This window comes from Pteropus alecto, unplaced genomic scaffold (assembly GCF_000325575.1).
Source record: "Pteropus alecto unplaced genomic scaffold, ASM32557v1 scaffold155, whole genome shotgun sequence".
NCBI classification, from domain to species: domain Eukaryota; kingdom Metazoa; phylum Chordata; class Mammalia; order Chiroptera; family Pteropodidae; genus Pteropus; species Pteropus alecto.
Window position 1 is genome coordinate 14991152 of NW_006438113.1, and position 22459 is coordinate 15013610.

Consider the following 22459-nt stretch of genomic DNA (forward strand, 5'->3'; position numbering starts at 1 on the left):
ATGAATGTTGAGTGAGTGGTTGGGGAGAGGGGGGGGGGGGGGGGGGAGGAGACAATGGATCAAATTTATCAAAGCATAAAAAAGGCTGACTGGCTAGTATTAATTTAAATGAATGCCATATAGGACTAGAATCTAGATTTCACTCAAACTGTACAACCTTGAACAATAAGTGTTTGGGGCCTGTTTCCTTAACTATAAAAATGGGCTGATTCATTATTTCAGAACCAGCTGATATACTTAAAAATACATTCCAAGCCTGGTCACAGAAGTGAATCAGAATCTTAAGTACTAAGTGACTGAGGTGTAGACAGACTTGGGAATCACTGGTCAAGGTGAAATTTAATGGCTTAAAAACCAATTTGATGACATGCAGGAATAACTTATTTGATCAATGTATAGGTTAAGAAGTGGTATTAACTTGCAAAAGGCCCTGGAACGAACCCAGGCAAGTGCAAGTAACATAACCTGTTTTCCCCTCTTTAATAACTTAAGCTCCAATAATCTGTCAAGTATTAAGAGTCTGACTTAAATAACATCAATAAAAAGCCCCTTAGAAAGCTATTCAAGTCTGAATTTATTACAAACAAGTTCACATCTAAGAAACAAGATAGCTTGCCAAGGATACCACTTACGCATGTTATTCTTATCTTTAGACATGGCAGCTACTGCATCTTCATGTGTCACAAACTCTACATCTGCTTCTCCTGTTGCTCTGCCATCAGCCCCAATATCAATATGCACTCGTATTGGATTTAGTGGTGAGAAGAACTAAATAAAAGAAAATATTTGTTACTTTTCTATTTATAGTACTGAAATTACCACCACATGCCTTGGCTTTTTCCTCATTAAAAAACAAACTCTTCTGCTCTGTGTTGCAAGGCTAACAATTCCATCAACTCCAGAGATTCTAGGAATATAAGAAATTATTTCTATGATGAGCTAAGTGGTATTAAATTTAATAAAACATTTCTAACCTAGAGAACAGTTTACCTAAACAGATGAAAAATTTCATACCCTGCTATTGAGAGGAAGAATAAGTACACCCCTCCCAAAAAAGGTATTTCAAAATTGTTTGAAATATATGTAGGTTTCCTAGAAGCATATGTACAGGAATTGGGTGTTATAATGCTGAACAACAGAGTTTGATAAACCTACAAACTGTGGAAGGATAGCTTCCAAAAAATGTATCATTTAGTTCTAATCACAAGTTAACCAAGTTTAAGCAATCCTAAAAGGCACCTGGAATTAGGCCAACTGGTTCCTCAGTAAGATCTAGAGCAAACAATTTCTTTAAAAGAATTAAGATAGTAAATACGCTTGGCTAGGTCCCTGGTTCTCTACAGCAACTAATCAATGGGTAAATAAATGAGCGTGTAGCTGGATATGGCCCATGGGCTAAGGTTTATTGATTCTCTCTAACCAATTTGAAACTAACCAGTTTCAAAACAGTAGCGACTGCTTCCATTATTTTCAGCTCCTCACCATATAGCCAGAAAATCAAACTACTAAAACTTGTTAACATATTTATACTTTAAAAGTGTAAATATGTTTATAGTCACCACTACTCTATGATGATCAGTCTTTCAATAAATTCTTTTCTTTTTTAAACACCTACAGCACCTAGTATTCCAAGGTGGTCTCCTATCCAAGTACTTACCAGGCCCAACCCTACTTAGCTTCCAAGATCAGACGGGATTGGGCATGTTCAGGGTGGCATGACTGTATACTTTCACTAAATTCTTAACTGGACTTTATAAATATAGCTTTTATTTGCTTGACTCCTATGTAATATTTAACTAAAGATGTATATATATTTTTCCATATTAAAGAGATTCTGATAATCACTCACATTAGCAATGTCATTTTCAGTTGCACGAAAAGGCAATCCTCTCATATGTACAAAATGACCACCATGAAAACCTGAACTTGCATCACCAGCTCCACCATAGCCATGTCCTCCCATACCTAGAGAATAAAATTTCCAAATATTATAAACTACTGATACATGTAGGAAAGAAAGCATTTCAACATTATTTCTTCCCTATACACGCCTTTTTCCTACTTACACTGTTTTGAAAACCCCAAGAGATCTTAACACTTGAGCACTTACCTACAAGTATACATCTATATAAAGCCCTATGGAGAAATGCACTAAAATATGCCTGAGTTGACTTTATGTAAGTCACCTATATTACCACTAAATAGTTGTAAAGCAAATACTTAAATTCACCTAAAAATGAGTATTTAATATTTACCTCTTCCATCTCTCATTCTGTCATCAAAGCCATCATTTCCATAGCCATAATTATTATAGCCACCATAGTCATCAAAACCTCCATAACCTGCATAATTTGAGAAATACATGAATATACTTTAAAGAGATAAATTTTATAATCTAGTTAACAAAAACTTACTTTGTGCTAGTCTGATTAAATTATTACAAGTTTGCAACTCCCAACAAGTGAAAAAAGCAGCTAACATTTGGTGGAAATAAAAATCTCAAAAGGATACATTTAGACATCAAAATTTTCACCCACATTTATGCCAAACAGAAAATGTCAAAATATGCCAGTATCTTCATTTAATTTCTGTAAATGTCATCTAGGTGCTAATATGTGCATCAGTCAAGTCCCACAGCTGGCCATGGGAATACATATTTTCATGAACAGGTTTTAAAACCTATTAGGTACTGAAATTACTGCCATTTCTATATTTCTTGACAAAGTGTCAGGAATATTAAGAAAATGACAACAGAACCTTTGTTCATTAGATACACATACCACCATCATATCCATCACCTCCTCGTCGCATTCTGTCATACATACTTCCACGCCCAGCTCCATAATAACCCCCTCTTCCTCCTATTGGTCTATCATATGGTCCCGGTCGTTGGCCCAGCAATCTTCTTGGTGGATCATAAAATCCTTTGATTTCACTCCTGCTACTTCTGAAGATCTCAATATACCTATTTAAAAATGGTTTAAGGTACAGGTTTCAGCTCAAATGTATTAGAGTAAATAAGATAGTGGGCAAAATGCAGCAAGTTTTTCTATTTCTAGATATATAACCCAATTTAAATTGCCTAAATACGCCATAAAGAACATTTTTATACCTACAAACTTAAATAATTAATATTTAAGTTTTACACAGACAAATTAGTTATTTGAAAACAATTCATAAAATATAAATTTTAGCTTGTTTTTTTCCTTTAGTACATGATAGGTGTTTAGAAAAAATAGTTGATGATACAAAAGCATTTATCAACATCCTACAGAGAAAAGGGAAACAATCTATTTTCAATTTAAGCAATCTATTAGCATTAATTCCCCACCCAAATCTGTAGTTTCCAAGTTAAATTTAATTATCAATTCTTTTAAACTACCCCAGAAAAATGTTACTGTTACCCCCCCATTTAAGCAATAGTGACCCGCAACCCCCAAAAATAAAAATTTAATACCATCCCAAACTCTCCATCCCCACCTGTGCCCTATTCTTTCCTTGTGTTTCCCCAGAGCATTTTCTGCTATCTCCTTTGAAGCAAACTGCACGAAGGCCTCCCCTGTGCTTCTCCCCTGGTAGTCCATCGTCAATGTTATCCCATTTGGCACGATTTCCAACCCTTTAACCCAAGGACAAATAACCCCATCAAGGGGAACAGTGTTAAAGGCTGAAACATTCCCATCTGAATCAAATATTTAAAACAAGTCTAAACAAAACAAAACAAAAAAAGCTTAGTTCCCCATCACCCCATAAAAGATTTTTTCAAATATTACTGGGTAACAAAATTTTCTTGAGACCAATGTCTTTTAAAATTACATACAACACTCTAAAAGCCCACCTATGTTATATGAAAAAAAAAAAAAAGAAAAAAAAGAAAAAGCTCAAATCAAATTTAACTATGCTCCATATGCTAATTCACGGTTCATTTCATCACAGGTAATTACTCTCAATTAAGTTTATTGCACATTAGTTTTTACATATTCTACATATTCTGTATTGAATATTAACTGGAGCACATTTCATAACTGAATATCTTAAAGATATCATAATCAAAAAGTCCCCCAAATGGGATTTACAAATTAAAAACAGTAATATAAAATTAAAATACTACTGAACTTTGACTAATACTAGAGGTACCTTGAAAGAACTGAACTATTTCCTCTTTGCTGCAACCAAATGGTAGTCCACGAAGTCGTACTGTCCCATCACTAGCGTCATTTGGACCATTATGTTTCATAACCCAATCCATCTCAATACCGTTTGATTTAAATGCTATAAAAAATAAAGAAGCACATAAAGCAGTCAATCAAAATATACTCTTGTCAGAGGTACTGAAGAAACACCTCAGTGGTACATAACAGGAAATGTTAACATATGGCTCAGTGACTCCGTTGACAATGCCACAATACAATGGTACAATACCTTTTTGTTTTGAGGTAGGTATAAAGAGTGGGAAAAGGCAGTGAAATCTGATTCCTCCCACAAAAAAGTACTGAATTTCTAAGATCAAATATATATATTGGCTAATTTTTAGAAAACTTACATAATTCTCCACTATTAGTCTTCTAATGCCTCCTATTTTTTGAGCCTGTCATTTAATGTCAACTGTGTCTTCCTCATCTCTTAATTTTTCATTCACTTTTTTCAGGTTTTATTACTTAAACAGTTCTGCAAATTATTTAAAACTTGATTACTCAAGAGTTGCACATAGTACCACCATCACTCACAGTTAAGAGCCGTAATCAAAAGTACGAGTATCTTTGATGTTGACAAAATGGCATTACAAAAGACTAAGTTTATTAGATGTACTGTAATTCTGAACACATCAAATTGTTTTTGAAGGGGAAAAAATTCCTATCTCTATTTTAACTAAATCTGGTTTGAACACTCCTCAAGAACAAGTTTTAAAATGACTGAACTAATTAATTAGGATGCATTTTAAAACAGGGGTAAAAGGTCACTCCAAAGCGAATGCCTTCTAACAGTTTTGTGAAGCCACCTGTTTTGGAAGTTATGGGAAACGATGTATTAAAAACCAGTCTACTCACTGCTTTACTTTTAAACACAACATTTAAAAAATGATAACACATTCATATAAAGTATTAAGAAGGGTACAGTAAGAGGCCCTCCTTCCTCTTCAAAAAGAACCCGTCCACCCACTTCCCATCGCTGGACAACCATCCTTTTAAAATTCCAGAACACTTCAAAGAGGCTAATAATATGCAGAAGTCCTTCAGCTGCAGAAACTTACCAGACCTCACAAATTTCACTATGCAGCTGTAGGAATCCTACTCACCTGAATATTTCAAACCTTTCCCTCACCACCTCCTCCCCTGTAAACAAGACAATTTGTTCACTTGATTCTTTTATGCTCAAGGATTATATTTCATATCAACAGTATTCAACTTCACATGATCTAATTATCAGTGCAACCTTTAGGGGCAGCATCTGCAAATCTCCCTCCACCCCAGAATCCATGCATTTAAAATAAGCTAATGTAGAAAATTTCCAAATATGGTTATTAGTCGAGTATCTCTCCCTATGAATCACTGCCAGCAGTTACTTGTTTTTTTAAAGCAAGAATCCTAGGTGCCACTCTAGACAGATCCCAAATGGAAAGAATATGAATTTTTATCTGATGTCACAACTAGTTCTTATGCACTCAAATAACTGCTATGAACTTTTATGGGGTGGGGGACCACCTCTGGGTTTGAATCCCTGGTCGTCCACTCACTGGCTACCTAATTTAAGCAAACTATTTAACCCCTGTGCCCAACTGTAAAAGCAGTGGTGTGCCTACACTTCATTGGACCATTTTAAGAATCATTCAGTGCTTGGTCTGGGGCATGATAACTATTCAATGGTGGCCATTGTTACTGGATTTTTAAGGGGCCCTGTAGAACTATGAAATGTACCACAAACAAAATAACTCAATCTTAAAGGATAAAAAAGTATTCTGAGTCTTGAAAGGAAGTAAGGACTGTTAAAAGTCTTTTCCAAAGTCAACAAAGGCTCACATTTTCTCGATTCCTTTGGAAATGTCTAAAGCAGAGAGAAAAAGACAGGTTTTTCTTTTGAAATGTTTACTACAATATATATTAGATAGATGATTTCAAAATATTCTTCTAGAGTATAGCCCTGAAAGAAGTAGGCCCCACATCCATTCAAAAAAAAGTTGAGACATTTTGAAGACCTGCCATTTTCTTAAAAAAAAAAAGGGGGGGGGAAGGCATCAACTTAACAATAGCTGTCTTCTATAAAGGGTGATTTAAGAGAAGGGGAGAAAATAAAGACCTAACATCACATGTTAATTCCTCATGAAAAATATTAAGAACTTTAAACACAATCTAATATGTTGTGAAAAGTGTGCTTTTTACAATTTAGCACATTTCAATGTAAAGACTGTTTTGGAAACATACAAAAAAGATGGACTTCTCTTTAATACAAATCTTAGCACTTTCCAAGAAACACTAGCAAGCAAAATAGTTTTGATTTTTGGATCAGCCTATACCAATGAGACCTATATAAAAACAAATGTCTATTAAACACACACACACACACACACACACACACACACAATTTTATACTGAGGAAAAGTTAGCCAGATTTGGAAAGAACTTGTATAGGGCGATACTCTATCCCAAGTGTACAGAGCCACCCTCTTTTTTCTCTTTTAAAAGCACTGACTCTAGAAATCTACTTAACAAAATAAAACCAAGATGAACTCAAGGCATACAAAAAGACAATCTACTTCAGTACTTTAATAAAGCGGTCTCAGAAGCTACCCAAATAGTTTTTACTAATTATTCAGGATAATCCATCTCACCCTTTCTTTCCAAAAGCATCATGGCTAATCACAATTCTGCTTTAAGAATTACAAGTGTTAGCACCAATTAAAAATACCAGCAGTTGAAATATCAGGACAACTTTAATCAGTTTTGTAGGAGACTTTAAATATTAATTTCCTATAAACATTATGCTAAGTTAAAGACGCCAGCCACAAAAGAACACATATTGTGATTTTAAATGAGTTAAATTTATGTGAATTAAATTAAGAAAAAGCAGCTAATAGAGGCCAAATGAAATATAAAACTCCCTTATAAGATTATATACTATCTTCCAAAGTATAATACATAAAGGGCTTGATACATCAATAAATAACTTTCTAAATGGTAGCTCGCTAGTGCTTAAAAAATGAGAATGAACTTAAAATTTTGGTAACAAGGTGGTGATGCTTAAATTTTTTTCATCATTCCCCCATTCCAATGTGTTTGCTGATTTTTAAATTAAAAAAAAAAAAAAAAAAAGACACCACTAAGACTTAAAGGTGAGGTCACTAAAAATGATTATGAACGAGTTCTAGAACAGTTACCATCTACTGTAGTTCAGCAGCTGTTTATCAAAATGAGGACACGAAAAAAAGCATGGCTATTAAAAATACAAAGGCAATTAAGATGGATTTCCAGATTATGATGTAGATGAGGGCAGAAAAAAGATTTCTAGGGCAATCCAATTAGGAAAGCTGTTATATACTACTTTACAGGAAAACTCTGGGCTGTCTTTTCAAAATCCATTAAAATCACATACCATCTTCAACAATAGGAAGGTTTTTTTGTTTTGTTTTTAACCCTGGAAAAGTAGATAACAGACTTCTTGTAAAGATTCATATACATTATGGGAAACTCTTCTTCTCAGGATTTCCCTGTCCTTTTCGTACCGTCTTCATTTAAAATTACTGACCCAGTTCTCAGTTCTAAGGACCAACAGTCACCACCACCACGTAACTAGGCTTTCGGACCAGTCATTTTAATGAGTAGGCCTTATTTTTCTTGATGAAAATATTACTACAGTCCTGCTAACTAAATAACTCCCAACTGTATTTTTAAGTACTTATACAGCCTAAAACCAAGAGACTTCGCACAAAATACAACCCCTGTTTACAGTCAGTAACTTAATTCCTACATACACGCACGTCTGCCACCACTGGTTGTGTTTTAACTGTTTCCCAAGTGTAAAAACTACTTAAATTCTAATCTAGCACGTGCCAAACTACACAAAACCGTGGTTAAACCACCCCACCCCCGCCCAAAAGTTCAATAAGCCGTATCATAGTTCGCTGTGCCCAGACAACCTATTTGAAATATGCCCATTTCACATTCCTATTTGATGTCACTCGCTTTTCTGATTACAAAACAATTACCCACAAAGTCTTTAAATATGTTTAAGATCAGCGTGGAAAAAAAAAAACCCCTTTGGAAAATGAGTACGTACTCTTTTCGAAGTTCCAAATCTGGAATATAAGGGCAGGCTAAGCGTCCTTTATTCCTCCCCGGAGACTTTTCGTTTATCTAGCTGTCCTAGAGACCAGAGAGCTAGGGAGAGTACTCTCCTTTCCCCTCCTCCCCGGCCGGCAGCCAAAGCCAGGCTTAGAAACCTTCGCCACCGGGCGGCGGAATTACAAAGGAAGCCGTCTGCCTCCTTTGTCCTGGATTTGGGAGTTGAGCGCCTTCGTCGCCATTGACTTTCCTCCCCCAGGTCCAGCCTCTCTCATCTTGAGAATCTGCGTCAGAAGTCACTCGCAATCCCGCCAGCCCAGGTAGCCCTGCCGAGACTGCGGAGGAAGGGAGGCCGCGGTGGGAGGCTAGGCCCATATGGCGCCATTTCCATCGGGAGCGCGCCCGCCAGCCCAGAACCTCCCCGCACCCAAGTGCCCGGCCTTCCCCTGCTCGCTTCGTTCCCCACCCTCATCCCTTCCAAGGCGCTCTGCCCACCCTCCAGCCTTCTAAGTCAGTTTTCGGAAGCCTGGGCACAAAAAGTAGAGAGGGGAAGGGCGGGAAGCCGTGGTGGCCGCGCCACCGTACCCAAAATGGCGGAAGCCAAACCAGCAGGGAAAGGGGGAATGCTGGATGACTCCCACTTCGGTCCACGGCTTCGTCCACTGAATTCCACCTGAGTAAGTCCTCCCCCCGGCATGCCGCCCTCCTTGAAGTGGGAGATCGCCTGGGAGGCGCAGTCTGGCCGCTTCCGAGCGGCGACCTCCACACTTCCCCCCCTGCACTCCCTCCCAGTCTTTCGTCCTTCTCCCGACTCCGCTCTAGAAACCACCAGCCCAACCTACCCCCTTTTACTTCAGATACCCTGTCGAGCGACAGCAGCGCCGACTGCGGTGCTTGCGAGGTCCAGTCGTAAGGAAGAAGTCTCTTGACTGGTGGAGCCCTGCCCACAACGGTTCTCCCAACCGTCTCCGGCGGAGGTAACCGCTATGGGAGCTGCGCAGCAGCGCGACTGGCTTGGGGGGATGGGAGAGAGCGAGCGAGGAGGGGGTAGGCGGAGCGAGAGCAACGAAGACCAACCAGTCCTGTTCTCGCGAGACTAGAGCTTTGGTCCCAATTTGGCGCGGGCAGCAAGTAGTACGCTTGCGCTGCTGGTAGGTTGCCCAGTGGTTGGTGGGGAGGAGCCGAGACTGGTCCAGTCAGAGAAAGAGGCGGGGAGTTCCGCCCTTTTGCTTACCGTACTACATCAAATGCTCAGAGTCCCCGTTTCTGCCCTCTCAGAGAGAATGTTAAGTGGCTGTAGTAGTTCTGTCAGTGTGTGTTGAAGGAACCGTGATGTCGCGGTTTGATAAAGTTCTCTGGTAGTCTGCCCCACCAAGAACAAATTTCATAAATACTCCACTCTCACCCAAGCGTCAAACGCGTGGAAAAGGCGCCACTTGGTTCCGACGCCAAATGCAGGGAGGGCTTTTTTGGTCCACCATGTTTGCATTATGCAGTAAAAATAGGAATTTTTCCATGCTACGGAGACTCAAAAGTGTCCACCAGGCCCCATTTCGGCTCTTGGGCTAGGTAGGGCTCCTTCCTCCGGCCCTGGCTCTTGTTTGGGGACTTCTCGATTGATTGCCTCCCTACTACGTTCCCCTACAAATCGCTCCTCGCTTTCGCGGTCTCTTGCCATTCACTGACTGCTCAGCTGCTCACGTCTGACTTCGAGTTGTTTTCTAATAAAGCTTTGCATCCTTGAAAATTGTGCATGCTAGTGACACCTAATACATACTGTTTGGTTTTGCTCTTTGTACCAAGGTTCCTACTGACACCTTAAAACGCAAGCCTAATTCCTGGGAAGGGTGGAGGGCAGTGCTGGTAAAGAGATCAATGCAGGTTAAGGTCCAAACGTTGGAACGTACATGAAGTGAGAGAGAGAAGAAAATGAGTTTGAGCACACTGTTGTTCTTGTGTTTGGAAAGGTGGACGAAACTAGATTGTAGACCCTCAATATCCAAAGACTTTGTATTACAGACATTGGGAAGCCCACAAAGGGGTGAGATAGTGGGCGCAGGAGGCGTTAGCAGTGGAGAGGCTTGAATAATTTTTTCCTCCATGAGATCTGCAGTGTGTAGAGTGGAGACAGGAAACCAGTTACATTCATACAATGGAAACTTCAATTTCACGGCTTTAATTCATCCTCAAACTTGCTTAAGACAATTGTGGGACACTAAGAACTGGCTAGATCACAGTGCAGTACTGCCTTTCTTCAGCCCACTCCCTCAAAATAGCCTTCATCACAGTGGCCAGAACATGGAAGCAACTGAAGTGTCCTACAATAGATGACTGGATAAAGAAGCTGTGGTACATGTATACAATGGAACATTACTCAGCCATAAGAAGAGAGAAAATATTGCCATTTGCAACAATATGGATGGACCTTGAAATAATCATACTAAGCGAAATAAGCCAGACAAATTTGAAAATCATATGGTATCACTTGTATGTGGGATATAAACCTAAAAGCAACAAATGAACAGGACAAACAAAAAGAGACTCATGGACATGGACAATGGACTAGTGGTTACCAGAGGGGAGGGAGTGAGTGAGAAGAGGAGTTTAAATAATTTCTTCAATTAAAAATAAAAAAAAAATACCCTTCAGAGAAAGGGGGAAGGGAAACTATGGTCATCGCCACAAGAAACAAAAACAAAACTAGGATAATGGAATAACAATAGCTCACATTTACTGAGAGCATGTTTGAGCTAGGTGCTGTGCTCAATTCATTGACTCTTTACAACTCTAAAAGATTATTATTGTCCCCAATTTACGTTTGAAGTGCCTGAGTTCTAGAGAGGTGAAAATGTTGCCCTAGGTCACAAACCTAGTGGCAGAAGTTAGTATTCGAATCCAAATGGTTTTACTCCAGGGGCCAGGGTCTTAAAGCACTATGGACCTTCCTAGGGTTGCAACTAACTTAACCATGCATTGTGGGAACAAACATCATTTTGGGCAAATTGAAGTTACTTCCCCTAACGAACACTGGAGTTATGATCAGGAGACCTGCAGTTAACAATTTATTGGCTGGAGACTTCTGAATGGGACTGAAACTTGATGTCTCAGTTTTACTGACGCTGAGTGTCACTCCCCACTCCCCGCTTTTTAAAATTGCTGTATTAGTAAGACTCCAAGCGCTCACACTTCAAATGGAGTTCTTTCCTCAGTTTAAGTTACATCCCTACTTTATCCTTTCAGTCTTTCAACCCGATTTGGTAGTTGGAATTTTGTAATCCCTTTCACCCCTTGCCTGAATTCAAACAGGCTATTTACTGCTTGATTGAGTTTTGCATTCTTTGCACATACTTTGTGTGGTTAGGGCCACAATCCTAAAATCATTCTAATGACTTTTTACCACTACATCTTGATTTTTTTTTGGCCACAGTTTCTTTGTATTGATCACTCTGCTGTTTGCCAGTGTGAATGCTTTCAAAGAACTTGAAATTAGTACATATATATTCCTTTTGCTTTTATTATTATAGCAAATAGGAATTTTGAGTTAAAAAAAGTACACTAATAGGGGTAAATTTATTTTTATTTGGCTTCCTATTTTACTATCTCTCTCTCTCAAAAAAAATGTCTATCACCTATTGACATTTGCAAGTTGAATCCTCTAAGTAAGGCTTGATGAGATTGGCTCACCACTACTCCAATGATCCCTACAGAATTGTTTCCAGATGGATCTCTGTGGAGTTGTTTCCATAGAGATGGTTAGAACTAAGGGCTCCCAGCCGCTTTGGGGATTTTTTTTTCTCTTTGTGTTCCTTTCAGTCATTTCAGTGCTTTCCTATTAGCATAGAGGTCAGAGGGACCCTGGAGAGGATCTTGTTAGCAAGAAGAGATAAAAAAGGAGAAGGAAATAGAAGTACCCACACCACTTAGGGGAAACAAGGCAATGAACATGTGATCATGTATTACACCATCAACATGAAGAGGAGAGGAAAATTCCATGCAAAGCCTAAGAGTAAGAGAAAGACAGAAATGGAAAGAGATTGCACCGAGTGAAGGAAGACACATTAACTAAAAGTTAAGATAGCTGTTCACATATCCCAATGACATTCTAAAATAACATAAAAACTGGATTATCAGAATCTTTTTGTGTATTTGAAAAGAAAATAAACTAAACTTAAAATTTACAAATAAGTTTCTAGGAGTGTGTCTAATTAAGGTAGTTAATGCCTTTTGAACACTTAATCTGTCTTACTAACATTTTGTGAAATGCTTGTTCTTGGACTTATATATATCTACTGTCTTTAGAAAGCAGTGATCTTCCTTGTCATGATTCAAATTATTTCTCAAGACAAGGCTTAATTACACAATTAACTTTCTTAATACTTTAAGTCACATAAGTGTTCATTCTGGGACTAGAGGAAACCAAAGGTCTCATCCACTTTTAATAATTATATATTAAGTAAGCAAATGGAAATTAAAAAGGAAGAAAGCACCTAACACACTTTCTCTAATTTTTGAAGATGATTAAAAGTATTGAACATTTTTTCTCTTCCAGTGGATTGATGTGAAGAACAGGGAAAAAAGCTACAAAAGGTAGTTATTTAAGGAATTGAAGCCAAATTATAGTATTGCTTTCAATGTGTCAGAAGTACATTAATAACTTAGAAAACATAAAAAAGAGCACAGATAATACAGCAACAGACTGCTGCCCCCCCCCACACGATTTAAAGCTTCTGAGAGGTACAATGTATAGCAGGTTTCTATACACTTCTGTTTCCTCTACTGTTAACATGTCATTGTGGTATATTTGTCAGAACTAATGAACCAACACTGGTCCATTGCTATTAACTAAATTCCACACTTTATTTAGGGTTCATTAGGGATCCCAACAAGGATACTGTATTACATTAGTCATCATGTCTCCTTGGTATCCTCTAGTCAGGTATTTTGTAGAATATCCTTTAATTGGGATTTTTCTAATGTTTTTCTCACGATTAGACAGTGCTATGGGTTTGGGGGAAGAAGACCACAAAGGTAAAGTACCATTCTCATCACATCATGTCAAAGGTACATTCTGTCAACATAATTTCTCACTGATGATGTTACCCTGATCACTCAGCTGAGGTAGTGTTTGTCAGGTTTCTCCACTATAAAGTTATTTTAGTCTCTTCCTATGTTCTACTCTTTGGAAAAAAGTCACTGAATACACTCCGCACTCAAAGGCGGCAGTGGCATTTAAGTTCCATATCCTGGAAGGGAGAGTAGCTAGGTAAATTATTTGGAATTATTCTATAAGGGAGATCTGGCCCTTCCTTCCTTCCTTCCTTCCTTCCTTCCTTCCTTCCTTCCTTCCTCTTTCTTTATCCCTTTCTTCCTTTCTCTCTCTCTCCTTTTCTCTCTCTCTCTCTTCCATCTCTTATTTATGTCAGTACAGACTCATGTACATTAATTTTATACTTTTAATCCAATACTATGTAACTTATTTTGTTGCTCAAGTTGTTCTTGCTTTAGGCTACTGGGAGTCCTTCAAGTTGGCTCATATTTCTTTGACATGCCCCTATACTTTTTATTGAGTAGTCAGCCCTCTGTATCCATGTGGGTTCAACTGGATGGAAACTATATCTTTTTAAATGTTACACTGTTGCAGACATGTACTATGTAGTTAGGCCTATGATGGTTGGGTCTGTACTAAGCATGTACAGACTTACTTTTCCTGTCATTCCCTAAATAATACATTATAACAACTATTTACATAATATTTACATTGTATTAAGTATTATAAGTAATCTAGAGATGATGTAAAGTATATAGGAGGGTATAGATAGGTTATATGCAAATATTATGCCATTTTATATCAGGGACTTGAGCGTCCTTGGATTTTGGTATCTGTGGGGGTCTTGGAGTCAATCCTTTGCGGATACCAAGGGACAACTGTACTGCTTTACTTTTTGGTACTAGAAGATACTCCAGTCTCATCTGGTGTTCTCCCTGCCCTGGCCCTAGAATCAGCCATTTCTCCAAGGAGCCTCAGTTTCTTTTATTTTTAGGGAATGCTCATTTCCACACTTCACAAATTTCCTTTTCCTTTTGTTATTCCATTGCAGTTGAAGGACATCCTTTGTATAATTCCAAGTCTTTAAATTTATTGAGACTTGTTTTATGGCCTAATATATGGTCTATCCTGGAGAATGTTCCAATAATGTAGAAGAATGTTTTGTTTACTGTAATTGTGGGATGTACTATAAATACCTGTTTGGTCTGGTTGATTTATTGTGTAATTAAAGTCCTCTGTTTCCCTGCTGATCTTCTTTCTAGTTGTTGAAAGTAGGCATCGAAGCCTCCAACTACAGTATTATTGATGAAATGTCTATTTCTCCAATTCTGATAGTTTTTGCTTAATGTGTTTTGGGGTTATATTGTTAGGTGCATGTATATTTATAATTGTCATATCTCCCTGATGGATTGATCCTTTTATCATTAAAAAATATGTTTCTTTGTATCTAGTCACAATTTTTGTCTTAAAGTCTACTTTGTCTGCTATTAGTATAGTCACTCCAGCTCTCTTTTGGTTACTCTATGCATAGCTTATCTTTTTCCTGTTCTTTTACTTTGTCTTTTGTGTCTTTGAATTTAAAGTTTGTCTGTTGTAGAAAGCATATAGTTAGATCATGTTTTTAAAAATCCATTGTGCTGATGTTTGCCCTTCGATTAGTTTAGTCTATTTATATTTAATGTAATAACTAGTAAGATAGGGTTTAAGTCTGCCATTTGCTATTTTTTTCTATATGTCTTATGTCTTTATTGTTCCTCTAGCCTCTATTACTGCTGTATTTCTAATAAGCACATATTTCTAAGTATACATAAAAAGAACAGAAGGGTACATATATAAGTAGTGAGAGCTACAGGTTTTAAGAGTTATTTTGCTTACTTATAAGATTGTAATAATCATAACATTTTCAAAAAACAGTATTCCTCATCACTAATAGAAATAGTATGTGTGGACGAGAAAAGGGGTTCTATGGAAATTAACCTCACAGGGTGATCTGATCATAAATTCTTAACTGGGTAGGTCATGGCGAGTAATCATACCCCTAGCATATAAGTTTTTAGTAAAAGGTTTATTTTTGCCTTAAACAAGACTTGTTTATTGTTTCTGTGCATCTAGGTTAACATATCTTTGAAATAACCACCCTCAAGAGAGCACATAATCTTGTTAACTATTCTGCAATCCAATCCCCGCCTTGCCTTTTCCCACTTCCGTGTGATCTTCCTTCTGTTCCCTCCTTAATTTCTAGTGTATGAAAGAAACTGCAAAACTGTTATTCGCTGGAGCATTTGAGATCTTGCTCCCTGGCATATGTTGTCAGTTTGGTTCAAATAAACTCTTATAAAAATACTCTACAGGTTTGGACATTTCTTATGTCGACATATGTATGTAGAGAGATAGCTAGTATTTTTCTCTAATGACTTTGTAGACCCAGTTTTCCCCATTTAGTTTCAAGATAGAGCAATATTCCACCAGTGCTTTACAAAAAGATTGATAAGTCTTTAACTGTGAGACTGTCCAAAAATTCAAAATTCAAAACATGCAGTAAAGTTGGATAGTCAAATACAACTTCTTTATAGATCAGTAAAAAGAGCCTAAACAATTTTTGGCATATGCTAAGGCTTTTACTGCAAACAAAGTAGTGAATCGTGTTTTTCTTACTTAGAAAGGTTCACGAAATCAGTTTATAATTTATTTTCTGAAGTCTGCTCTAATCCTTTGAACCTCTAAGGGGGCAACAATGTGGGTCTTGTTTTCAAGTAGTCAAAGCATTTTTTAAAAATTTGGTTAATAAAGGTAAGTCATGGTGATGAGAACTATAAACTTAAACAGAAAAAAGTGAATTTTCTAGAACAGTGGGTGTTTGAACATAAGTGTAGTTGAAGAATTCGGAACTAGTCTATAAACATTTTATTAATGGCAGTGTTCCAGAGCTTCTATTAAGTCTAGGAAACATGCATAAGAGTAAACGCAAAGTAGCTGAACGCCATATACATTATATATACACATACATATATATTAGTACCTAGATGAAACTAATTTAAAAATAAACTTCCTTCCAAATTTTGATTTAAAACTTACTTTATTTAGAAGTTGTAATTTTTTATACCTATTTTCTTTCTACCAGCTAGTAGACAGTGTTCATGTACACTTTGGATGCCAGCACTCTATTAAGTATTTACCATTTCAAAGAACTAAACTGGCATTTATTAATGAGTTGCCTAGTTTTGAGGCAGTAGTCATAAGGCAAAGCTACGTGACTTCTATGTTAAAAGCTAGAGAAGAACAGAAATCTACTTTCTGTTGTCCGTAGCCACAGGAGACTGTAAACAAACTAAGACTATTACAGAAGGACAAGTACCAGTGTTCCCAGGCACATCCATAGGCTGGTTTAATAACTAAGCTATTTAAACAAGGGAGGTTTATGATTTCCCCACATTTACATGGTAAATGGGACCAAGATTAGAATTGAGGGAAATGTCTGCAGTGTTCTCAAAAACAAACCTGATGGACCTCTGGAGGTAGTAGGAATTGTCAAATAGGATTTTAGGTTTTTTTCTATACTATCTTACTGTTTATAAGATTATATTCATATACTAAATTGGTGATTAAAAACCAACTTCAAGAGTTAAAGATATAAATACTTGAGAAATTGTATGAATTTAGATTTATGAGCTTGTACCCTCTAGAGGTAATTGATTCCTATTAAATAGAATATTTCAGATGCTAAGCAGGGTTGTGCCTGGTTAGTACTTAGGTGGGAGACCACCTAAGAAGACCAGGTGCTGTAGGAATAAAAAATAAAAAAATAAAGGATTGTAAGTTGACAAGGTTCTTGCAATCTGTGAGGTCAACCAAGGATTGCCTTGCCTAAAAAAAAATAAAAATAAAAAAAAATAGAATATTTGTTTGGCATTATTGAGGGGCATATAAAGTCACTTTAGGGGTTCAAATGGAATGTGAGTGAAACTAGAAAAGGACCATTAAAATTATTTGGATCATTTGAAAAACACCTACCTGATAGCTTCAGCAGGCATTAGGTTGAGCAGGATGCCAGAATTTGTGCAAGATCACTTACTGAAAGTTGCTTACTTTACTTATATCACATTTTCTCTCAGCAGTTCAGGGGGTAGTTTAAGGCTAGCTACCTTCTCCTTATAGAAATGAAATTAAAATTAATTTTAAGGAGAGAGAAAAAGAGAGACATCTTCAGAAAGAAATTCTAGATCAGATCCTTGGGGTAGAGGGTTATGGCTCATTCATGAAAAATCCCTACATGCCTAGCATTGGAGCCTGACACACAACAACCAGTGAACTGAACTTTGGATTTCTGAACCCACAAAGATGACGACCAAATCATGAACACTGGCTCCAGCAGGTCTCAATAGCCTCATCTCCACTCTCTCCTATCCTCTTCCCTGCTCTATCCACATCCAATTGCTTGCCCTGCGATCAATCTAAATACTCTGCCTAAGATGCCTATTCCCAACTTCTGGAACTGGTAAACACTTATTTGTGTGTATTTTCAGACCCATTCAAATGTCACTTTATCTCTGGAGCTCCCTCTGTCTCCTGGGTAGAGTCATTGCTCTCTCATTGTGTTCCTAAGCATTTTATCTATATCTTTTTTTTTCATATTATAATTTTTACATTGCTCTCCCCACTGGCTGAGAATTCCTTGAGAGAGAGCTAGTGACTTATTCATCATTTTACCCCCAAAGTCTATCACATGCCTGACGTTTAAAAAATACACGATAATTTTTGAAAATAAAATTGTTAATGTGAGTCCTACACCTTAAGCATAACCTATCACCATACAGTACTAATAGGGATATTAAATCAATCAATCAATCAATCAATCAATCAATCTTCTTTTCTTTACCCTTTGACAGAGAATAAAAATTAAAGTTATACATTAAAAAAAATACCTTTATACATTTATGGTGTTAGAAACTTCATGTTCTTTGTAAAGCGATTCTCCAAGTGTTAATGGAGAGTGGGGTTCCCCTCTCGGCGTGTTGTCCAGGTTCTTGATGTCTCACAAAGAATTGAGCAAAGCACTGAAATAGACAGCAGAAAAGAATAGCCTTATTAAAAGAGAAAGTAAAGCAACAGTACATTTCCAGACAAGGAAGTGGGCCCAAGCAAGAGAAGAGTGGCTCAAAAGACTCAAGGGCACAGTAGCAGTCTTTGGGGTTTTTATCTCTATTTGCTGTGGGTAGTTACTTTCCTTAGAGGAGTGGCCTTTCTTGATTGACAACTAAGATCGAAAGGACTCAGTGACTCATCATTTGCTGTCTGCACATTGTTCCCAGAATTATAATGATATTAATGAACTTCCAGGCATATACATCATATTATAATGATGGTATAATGAGACTCAGGTGAGGTGAAGGTTGTTGGGGTCTTCATTTTGCAGGTGCAAGAGACTGCTTGAAACTAATATTCAATTTTATGCTTACTTGTTTCCTCCTACGAGTTACTTTTAGTCCAAAAATGCCTTCCCTTTCTAGAATAGGGTCTTTGCAAGCTGATGCGAAATTCCTTATCTAACTTTCCAGCCTAACCTTTTTCTAAGAGCCATGAATCCCCTTTTTTATTAGTATGGAAGTTGACGGATCAGAGGTCTCTTCTATATCTGCTTCTTGCTGAGGAGGGTTGTAGTCCCTGCCTATTGGGGTTTCATGGAGCTCTTTCCCGCTCTGCTTTAGGATGGGGTCCCTAGACAAGGAAAAAGATACAAACTTGTTGCTTAAATTATATATCTAGTTATGTTTCTCTCATTAATTTGTCCATCAAGCAGGTAAAGGAAAAGAGGCTTGGTTAATACATTTTGTAAAAGGAAAAAAAGAGAAAAAACTTAGGTTTAAGTTCCTCTTCCTTCTCTGACTCTAAGGACCCTATTTTGGTCTAAAGCCATTCCTGCCTTATAATGGGCCAAAGAGAATGCTGAGTTTCAATGATCCTTATCAAAAGCCAGAGGACCTAAGTCACCAGTTTCAAGGTAATTATCTAAGTCTGAGGGAGAGTCTTTCTCCAAAGAAAGGAGGAAAGAAAAGACATAACTAAGTTTACTAAAAGGATTAAGAATTTTGCAAATGATGGTCAGTATTACAAGTACAGCATCAGCATCCTGTGGAACAATTTCTTAGGTCCAACCTCAGATTTACGAAATCAGAAATTCTGTGTTTTAACAAGCGCCCACAAATGCTAAAATCTGAGACCCAGTGTTAAGAATGAATATAAATGCTTAAGAAACTTACACTTGGAGAGTGATGTCAGAAGCATGATGGAGTGAGATGTGTCCCCAGATTTCTCCCCGTGAAGCAACAATAAGCTGAACATCTAAAACTCAACAAAAAACACCCAACCTGCACACAAGTATGTCTGAACAAGCGATCTGCGAATGAGAGCTACGACAGGTCAGAACTGTGGGAGTTGGGCTGTGGACTGGGAGAAACAAAGAAGCTGCCTTCTGCAGCCAGGGCTCTCTGCAGGAGGAGGGGGAGGGGAGAAGAGGGGGAGAGGAGAAGAGGAGGAGGGGAAAAGGTGCGGAGGGTTCTCTGAACAGCCCTGCCTGGGAGAGCTGTGAGTTCCACGCAGCGGTAGTGCCCAGGGATCAGGGCAGAAGCAGAGAAGTGGGGATGGAAGAGAACTAACAGCTGATTATTACCAGCCACGGTTGCAAAAAGCAAGGCTGAAGTGCATCTCCCATCCCCCTACCCAGAGGGTACCTCTCGTCATATCTTCCAAGACCAAACACCTTGGAGACCCAGAGGAATCTGAGAAAATGCTACCAAAACTGTTGCTAACACTGATGGGGACCGAGGCTGAGGGTAGCGATCGTGATTGAATATTTATAAGAAAAAAAAGGCATTATTAAGACTTTATATAAAGCAGGGATCCAAGAGGCTTAGACACCACCTGCTGGAAACCAAAAGAAAAATGCCTTCTTAGCAACAGGCTAAAGAGAGACCTTTACATAATAAATCTTTCTGGGGGGGAAAAAAAAGGCAGAATACACTTCTATTAATGCCCAAGCAGAGAAACAGTCCATTAAACACCATGAACAACCAAGGTGACAAGGCAGTTCAGAAAGAGAAAAATTTCCAGAAAACAAGCTTAAAGACATAGAAATATGTGACTTAAATAACAGAGAATTCAGGATGGTACTACTGAAAAAAATTCAATGAGATACAAAATAATTTATATCAATAATTCCAGGAATTGAAAAAACAACTTATATCAGCAGAATGAGTTTTTTAGCAAGGAGATTGAAACCCTAGAAAAGAACGGAATAGAACTTCTGGAGATGAAGAACACACTGAAAGAGATGAAGAATGATATAGCAAGCTTAGGAAATAGAGTCAACCAAATGGAGGAAAGGATCAGTGATATCAAAGACAGAAATCTAGAAATAAATCAGAAGGAAGAAGAGGGAAACCAAAAAATGAAAAATAATGAAAGAGAAATACAAGAACCAGTTGATACCATCATGAAAGGAAACATAAGAATAATGAGCATTCTCAAAGGGGAGGAAAAGGAGCAGAGATTAGAAAGCATTTTCAGACAAATAGTTGACGAGAATTTCCCAAATCTAAAGAATGAACTGGAGCTTGGAATTCAAGAAGTCAACAGAACACCCAATTATCTCAACCCAAAAAGGCTTTCTCCAAGACACATTATATTAAAATTATCAAAAATTAATGACAAAGAAAGAATTCTCAGGGCAGCCAGGGAAAAGAAGACAGTAAGTTATAAAAGAAAACCCATTAGATTATCTTCGGACTTATCAGCACAAACCTTACAAGCAAGAAAGGAGTAGAATCAAATATTCAAACCAATAAATGAAAGTAACTACCAGCTAAGAATAATGTATCCAACTAAGCTCTCCTTTAGATATGAAGGGGAAATAAAGACCTTTTCAGACATACAAAAATTGAGCGAATTCTCCACTACAAGGCCTGCATTAAAGGAAATACTGAAAGAGGATAGCTCACTTAAAACAAAATCACACAAAAAAATACATAACTATGAGTAAGGTGACAAGTAGGCAGATAGAAGCAGAGTAGTGCAACCCTTATTAAGAACAGGGCATTATAAGCTTAAACAATAAGAAGAGATTTGCTATAGCAAGATAGTAATGAATGTTTAGCATACATAGGTACAAACTGAGACAACGATGACTGAAAAGTGGAGGATTCGAAGATTCACATTCACAAAGGGGAATGGAGATAAAGCACACAGAAGAAAATGGATATATATGTGTGTGTGTGTGTGTGTGTGTGTGTATAACTATCTTTTACATATTCGTAATGGTAATGGTAACCACATACCAAAGATTCAGAACTGAAGTATATAACATAAAACAAGAAGGACCAGAGGGAAAATCCACAAAACCCAACCAAAATTTAAAAAACCCAGAAACACAAGGACAAGGAAGCAATTGAAACATCAAACTACCAGAAAGCAAAAAGATAAAATGACTATAGGAAAACCTCATATTTCAATAATCACCCTAAATGTAAATGGACTGAACTCACCAATAAAAAGGCACAGTTGCAGATTGGATTAAAAAATAAAACCCAACCATATGCTGCCTCCAATAGACACATTTTAGTTCCAAAGACAAATACTGACTCAAAGTGAAAGGGTGGAAAATGATATTTCAAGCAAATGGCATTCAGAGAAAAGCGGGAGTAGTGGTACTAATATCAGACGAACTAGACTTCAAAATGAAAAAAGTAAAGAAAGATATCGAGAGACATTTGATAATGATAAAGGGAATCATGCACCAAGAAGACATAACACTTATTAATATCTATGCTCCCAATCAGGGAGCCCCAAAATATGTAAAGCAATTACTAACAGAACTAAAGGGAGAAACAGACCAAAACACTATTGTAGTAGAGGACCTAAATACCCCACTGTCAGATGTGGACAGATCATCCTAACAGAAAATCAACAACATCCTTAAATGATACTTTAGACCAACTTGACATAATTGATATTTACAGAGCCTTCCATCCCAAAACAGCTGCTTATTCTTCCTAGTGCACATGCAACATTCTCAAGAATCAACCACATACTGAGACACAGAGATAGCCTCAACAAAAATAAGAAGGTAAGAAAAATCCCAACC

General features: G+C 37.6%; 2 protein-coding genes and 1 pseudogene across 13 annotated transcripts in view; 1 reads left to right on the plus strand and 2 right to left on the minus strand.

Moving 5' to 3' along the window:
- The window catches only part of HNRNPH3 (heterogeneous nuclear ribonucleoprotein H3), an 11019-nt gene extending 1686 nt beyond the window's left edge, over positions 1–9333 (minus strand). The window contains exons 1-7 of one of the 11 annotated variants that reach the window (XM_006915580.2): positions 9138–9333; positions 4138–4272; positions 3481–3619; positions 2826–2965; positions 2256–2342; positions 1850–1965; positions 633–768 (exon numbers count right to left, since the gene is read on the minus strand). In XM_006915580.2, the coding sequence (XP_006915642.1) occupies positions 633–768; positions 1850–1965; positions 2256–2342; positions 2826–2965; positions 3481–3619; positions 4138–4249 (730 nt within the window). In that variant the 5' untranslated portion in view covers positions 4250–4272; positions 9138–9333. Of the gene's footprint in view, positions 1–632; positions 769–1849; positions 1966–2255; positions 2343–2780; positions 2966–3480; positions 3620–4137; positions 4273–8271; positions 8563–9118 lie in introns of those variants that run through there. The other 10 variants (XM_006915577.2, XM_006915579.3, XM_025049414.1 and 7 more) reach the window with 10 other exon arrangements.
- LOC112482835 lies at positions 1609–1727 on the minus strand (annotated as a pseudogene).
- The window catches only part of PBLD (phenazine biosynthesis like protein domain containing), a 40228-nt gene continuing 26235 nt past the window's right edge, over positions 8467–22459 (plus strand). Inside the window, exon 1 of one of the 2 annotated variants that reach the window (XM_006915581.3) lies at positions 8467–8596. The gene's annotated coding sequence lies outside the window, so the exon portion shown is untranslated. Of the gene's footprint in view, positions 8597–8617; positions 8954–22459 lie in introns of those variants that run through there. The other variant, XM_025049420.1, reaches the window with a different exon arrangement.